The sequence below is a fragment of the Pterocles gutturalis genome, unplaced genomic scaffold, assembly GCF_000699245.1.
Source record: "Pterocles gutturalis isolate BGI_N339 unplaced genomic scaffold, ASM69924v1 scaffold11546, whole genome shotgun sequence".
NCBI classification, from domain to species: Eukaryota; Metazoa; Chordata; class Aves; order Pterocliformes; family Pteroclidae; genus Pterocles; species Pterocles gutturalis.
In genome coordinates, this window is record NW_010103108.1 from 72,824 (window position 1) to 79,426 (window position 6,603).

The 6,603-nt window shown below is 41.8% G+C and overlaps 1 protein-coding gene across 1 annotated transcript in view; it reads right to left on the minus strand.

Annotated features, from left to right (window-relative positions):
- Window positions 1–6,285, minus strand: part of SCUBE2 (signal peptide, CUB domain, EGF-like 2) — a gene marked incomplete at its 5' end in the record, with an annotated part of 36,790 nt that extends 30,505 nt beyond the window's left edge. Inside the window, 4 exons of the mRNA XM_010086572.1 lie at window positions 1,549–1,683; window positions 4,906–5,031; window positions 5,474–5,596; window positions 6,204–6,285. Coding sequence (XP_010084874.1) covers window positions 1,549–1,683; window positions 4,906–5,031; window positions 5,474–5,596; window positions 6,204–6,285 — 466 coding nt within the window. The remainder of the gene's footprint in view (window positions 1–1,548; window positions 1,684–4,905; window positions 5,032–5,473; window positions 5,597–6,203) is intronic.
- Between the last annotated feature and the right edge of the window lie 318 nt (window positions 6,286–6,603).

The window sequence follows — 6,603 nt, forward strand, 5'->3', positions numbered from 1 at the left end:
AGAGTCATGGCATGATAATCTGAAAAAACAGCTTTTCAAAAAAGCAAAACAAACACTTCTGTATTTTTGTATGAAGAAAAAGTATTTCAGGCAAAAACAGTATGGGTTTTTTTTTTTTTAAGACTGGTATCTATAAAAATATATTTAATTCAGTAGTTTCTAGGAAAAAGTGCATCTTTTCTCCTCTTGCTTTTCTTTTTCAAAGGAAAAAAAAAAAAAGACTAAGAGGAAATTTGGTATTATGGAAAAAAGGCCTTCTTTGCCAAAAGGTAAAAGAAATTAAGTGCATCTTTAAAAGAGAACAGAGGTAGAATTCCAAAGTGACAATTTAGGGAACAAGAAATAATGACAGGAAATGCTGCTGCTGTTAGTTCAGAAGAGTAGAAGGCACTCAAGTAGCAGTAAGTAAGAAAGAAAGAGTTGGAAATTCTTCCTCCCTTGGCATCAGTCAAGACAAGGAGTTCAAACAACTGATTTTCATCCTTAGATTCATCATCTGTGCACACACACAAGCACACACCGCTGCTAGCAAGGAAACATGAAGGGAAATGCCTTGCCCCATCACTGCACCTTCCTGCCCGTCCCCACTCCTGGCCGCGGCAAGCCGAACAATGGCCTGAGAAATCACCGCGCATCAGCAGACCTCCGTGAGACCCAGCCCAGTACCAGAGAAGCTGAAAATACAAATTCTTAATTCAAACAAAAGATCAATTCAGCTATGTCAGATGACAGTCACCTCAGTGCACTCAATCTGTGGATGGCCATATATGTCTATAAATGTTTATCTCTTCACTATGGGGATTTTTAAAGTGAGATTCGTTTATTCATACTTAGATTCCTCTTATAGTCATGCCAATGATAAGCCTTAGATTAAAGAAAGCTTTGCAGCTTTAAATACTTATTAGTAAGATATTCACCGTATAGTTCAATGGACAACTCCCTGATCTGAGCAACCACTTTAAAGTATTCCCCAAGGGCATCCAAAATAATTTTGTTCAATCCGATGTCTAATCAGATATCCAAGGCTCTCTGATCTCTCAAAGGTCGCTTCACAAAGGTTTCACTCAAAACAAAGAACACGATTTGAATACCTTTGGGGCTGACAAACAATAAATCTCTTAGCTGAAACCTAAACATCAGGAATCTAAAAGGTATCTGAAGGTAATGCAGGCATTGCCCTGTAACTAAAGCCAGTGGAAACGGTCAGAACTCGCTGTCCTTCAACTTGTTGCCATTCCCTGCATCATGACACAGCTGAGCTGCACAACAGAGCATAAAGTACAGTGGGAGTACAGCAGTACAGCCTTCAACAAGCACAGCACTGCAGACATACAGGTGGGATCAAAGGGGCAGAAGGGATGCAAAGACTCTTCAAAGTCACTTAGAAGATCTTGACACACTGTTCCTTTTAAAAGGAGCGTGGACTTCAAGACACTTCACAGCTTTGAAAAACTCAACCTAAAAATACTTTTGAAGCTGCTTTAGAGATTTTGCAGCCAGCTTCTGTCAAAAACTCCTGCCTGGTGCCTGGAGGGAAGCAGCCAGTACCTTCTGAGCGGTGGATGCATGTATGCTGGTTATCGCTGAGAAAGAACCCTTCCTTACAGCGACATTCATAGCTCCCCACGGTGTTGACACAAACATGCTGGCAACCACCGTTGTTGAACATGCATTCATCTGTATCTGAAAGAGAGAGAGAAAGAGAGAGATCAGCTTTGTACTAACACCGATACACTCAAACTGGCAGCATCCACTCAACGCGCAGTACAGACAGACATCTACTCGGCATGTAACCACCCAGGCCAGCCTGCTGCTGTTGAGCTGTCACCCCTGGGAAAGTACATGTTCACAGCTGCTCTCCCCCTATTTGCAGTTTGCTCAGTCAGTCTCAGGCTCCCAGGAAATGCTGGCCAACAAACCAGCGTTACTGGCTACAACTAAGGCAGAGTAGCCTCGGTGGAGGGAGAAGCAGGGCTCCACACTCCACCTATGTGAACGTACCCTGCCTCCCACAGCAGCTCAGCAGCCAAGCACATTTACATCTAGGTTGAGCATCCATACATGGTTCTGTCTTGCTCAATGGGACCCAACTTTATCTCCAAACCCATTCAAGCTTTAAAAGTCGTTTTTCCAGAAAGCTCCCATTCTGAAGCGAAGGTGGAACAACATAAGCCAAATTTATTTTGAGGTTTGTATTTAAAACCTATCCCTTGCTCCTGATTTCCACTCTAGCTAGGATTCATATATCACATCTGTTCTGATGCTCAGTTTGATTTATTGTCCCTCTCCCTCAACTCTAGGTCATCACCACTTACCATCAAGGCTGCTGCTGTGTTACTTGACTGCAAAGACAAGACCAGAAGTTCTGGAAATAGTTTTAATGTTGATTTTGCAATATTCAGAGCTTCAACAATACCAGAGAACACAGAAAGGCTTTGTTTGCAAGATAACCAAGAGAAACAGAGAGCAGAAAAACTTCAGCTAAGCCTCTGAACAACAGGATGCTCATCCCAACCTCCGGCTCTTTGGAATTTTACCCCTTAATAAGTGCAAGGTTTTTGTAACCACTACCAGCAAAGAATTTTCCTATCCTAATTTCCAGAAATGCCAGTTTGAACAGCAAGTAAAAATGCTCAGTCCCTTAAAAAATAAGACAAAATGTTGCTGAGGCAAAGCTCTGGTCTCATTTGCAAACTCATATGGAACACCATGTTTGCTCCCTGTTCTGTTCATTGTTCCTGTACTAATAGTACAATGTTTTCAGTTTAACACTGTAGCATTTCTGGCATAAAACAGCTGACTTCTAAAAAAGGAGAAAGAGAAAGGCTTTTAGTAAGAAGCATAACATAGCATTACAACAGATTTAATTTCTACTGAAGGCAATGAGTAAGCCAATTGGATGCAAAAGAATGTGACCTGCTGTAGCGAAAAGAGCGGCTGACATATCTCCATCACAGAGAAGCTGAGTATTTCAGAGTTCTACAGCGATGAGAATGTGCAAACAATCATGAATAAACAGCCACCATGAGTCTTTAGTACTCCAGTTTTGAACTCCAGCAGATGTTTCTGTCTTACAGACCTTGGAAAGCTTACAAAAAAATCATCTCTTTCCAACAAGTAATTGTCTATTTGGCTTAAACCCAGGCACACAGCCGAGATCTTCAAAAATAAGGGTGAGAGGAGGGCAACCCTGGCGTGAACAAAGTAAATAAACAGATTAAGAGAAGATGTGATCCAATTTGCTGCATGCCAAAATATTTATTTAAAGTTTACATCATATCTCAAAATAGGCAGGTCGGTGGTAAAAACTTCATTGTATGTCAATGACATTTTATTTTATTTTAAAGTCTGTCGTGCAATACTGAGCAGCTTCCCAGTATCATACCAGGTGGTAGATTTTGGTCTAAGTTATGTCTAGGTCTTGCTGATCCCAAACAAGTCAGCTGAAGCATTCTCTAAAGGGGCTACTGGATACAAAGGGAATACACCCTTTGGTGGCACTGCAAGAGGCAATGTGTTTGTTCACGTTCAGCCCTTCATGCTAGCTTCAGCCTAACTCCACTGTCTGTTTACATAAATGCACTAGATAAAAATAAGATAGCCTTCCTATTAAAGTATCAGTAGATGTTTTGCTTCCCTCTCTACTTTCTTTAGTGAAATACTTGTCACTTAGTGACTCTATCCTCTCCTCCGCTTACACCCCAACAAAGTTAATCTGTGGGTACACACCAAGTCCCCAGCAGGTGAAACCCAACACAATCCCACTGGAGACTCCAGAGCTCTTCTGATCTGTCCCAGCAGCAGATACAGCCCAGGGATGGTCTGATCCCCCACCTGATGCCATACACTGTAGTGGGAAATACTCCAACCAAGCTAACTACAGACTTAAAATTATGCTGCGAGAGCAAGTTTCTCTCTGACTGACATGGGCATGGAAGTCTGCCCGGGCACATCCACCCTCAGTGCAGCAGAAGAGAGAAACTGAGCCATCTCTGAAAAAGAAAATGGGAGAGGTACCACAGCCCAGGGCAGAGCCACACAGGGTACCCAGCATGGGTCCTGGAAGCAGGACAGCTTCATCAGCACGAGGCTGTCCCAGGGAAACAACACCGGCAGCACACCACACTGCCAACAGGCTGGCAACTCCTGCATTTCTGTACACTGCTGCTCTGTGGGCTGGAGGATACCATCACAGGAAAAACATAAGGTCCTTTTTACACATTTTTAAAGATTTTTCACCTGCTGGTATGCAAAAAGAAGGAAACTATCAAGGTCTTTAAAGACAAGAAAATAAGGGTGAGAGAGTGTGTGCACACAGAGTAAAGGGAGCATTGCCAGGATTGAATGCATTTCCAGAGCTGCATACTTTGCATCCCACTAACCATCCAGGGAACCTCCAAGCATTTGACTTAGTCCTTCTGCAATTCAGTGGCCTCTATCACAAACAGCTACTGCACACTCCTGATTGTCCTTTCCTTGGAGCTTGAATATCAGGAAATCCTCAGACACTGTGAGAAGCCCACACCTTACAGATGTATGAGAGAAAAGATTTCTAAGCCCAAAACACACCTAACAACTGATCCTAAACTAACTGCGGAATCGAATAGACAGTGATAGCACATGTTCTTTACATCAACTTATTTAGCATTATAATAGATGACACTTCACATATTTTAACCCAAAACACTGAACAGAAATGTAGCACAATTATCCTCCTTATTCACAAATGGGGAAAGACCCACACTGGGATGGTGCATGAGTACCTGGAATTCCTTAGTGCCACATGTAACGTCCATCTCTAGTTGAGCTGATTCAGCCCAACAGATCGCCATGAATTTCCCATGGACGCAGTTAAATGGTTAAGTTCGCATCACCACTCATAATTTTCATGAACACAGTTCTTACCCAGGCAGTTATGGCCATCATGAGCCAACATAAAGCCATCGTAGCAAGTACAGCGGTAATTTCCTGGAATGTTGAAACACTCGTGGACACAGCCTCCATTGAAGTCATTGTCACATTCATCAATGTCTAAGGAATAAAGCAAAAGTCAATATGATGGACGCTTGCCTGAGTGTTATAGACAATTAGAGATGGGACTGTTTAATGTGAGCAGCAACTGCTGTCCCAAATCATCATTGTCTTACAAATAGACTATGCTTAACACATTACTTGCTGAATGTTTCTAAAGAGTAACAAAATGCCCTGAGATTCCCGTGTAGCTTTACTTTACTGTTTTTAAGGCTGCTGGTTAAACAAAAAACTAATTATTAGACCAAGTGATATTACCAGGTAAAAAGCCATGCAATCTGTTTGCCTCTGATTTTGTAAAAAATAAGTAAATCAGAAGAAACAACTACTATTTTGATTTAAAATCATCCTCCATATTCTAAGCCATTATTTTTAATGGCTCTACCTTCTTAGGAATACCTCATGCTGACACAGACAGAGCATAGTGCTTTGGTCACTTTACCTTCACATTTCTTCCCTTCGCCAGTGTAACCCACTTTGCACATGCACTTGTACAGCTTCGGGGTGTTTTGACAAATAGCATCTGCGTGGCAGTCATCAAGCCCCAGGGCACACTCATCCACATCTGTGAAAAGACAACGGATTCAGAAGGGATGTCAGAAGGTGGAGAACGGGGTATGTCTCCCCGTACACACCACTGACAAGATGACACCAGGCTGGGCACGTGTTTGTGGTCTGTGCACACATGTTATATGTATTTGTGAGTCAGGACACAAAGATGCGGAGACTGTATCTGAACTTAAATTTGTATAATGCTCTACCCTGCATACCCATGTACTGCAATTCAGATAAGCTTACATTAAGCTTTTGTACTCACTTATAAATACATCCAAAATAAACTGTTATGGGCTAGATCCTCCATGAGATTTAGCTGACAGCTTTACAGGGATTCATTAGAGCCTGTTAATCTTTCTGCTTAACAAAAAACAATTTTTCATCGACAGAGTTCTTGATCACATCCGTGGCGCTACCCTCAGGAAGCCAAATAATTTTTTAAATTAAAAAGGGGAGTTTACAGAACTGTTCTTTCAAAATCACCACCAACCACCAATGTAAGACTGACTTACCATTAAACAGATGTATAATTTATAAATAATGCCAATTTTTAAAATACAAGAATAGTATCTGGTGAGCAGCATTGCCAAATCACCTGGCCAGCCATCACAAAGTACAGCATACTGAAGCAAAATATCCAGGTGGAAACTTCAGAGCAGAGGAAATGAGGAGAAAGGGAAACACCAAGAGGAGGAAGTCCTGGAGAGCAAGAAGTATAGACAGAAGAAGAAGAAAAGTTACGGGCAGCAAAAGACATCAGCAGAAGTTTTTCATACAGCAGAAGAGAATTCAAAACACAAAAACAGGAAGATTTCCAGCAACTGGCTAAAAGGAAGAATTGCAGCAGCAGGCCCCCACATAGGTACAAAAAGTGATTCCTAAAATAAGATGATGAATTGCAGGAGTACCAGCAGAAGGTGACTACTTAAATAGTCAGCCACTTTTTATAGTGGGGATCACTTTCTGACAGGGAATTTCAGCCATTTACAATTATAGCATTCATTTTTTTTTCCCCCC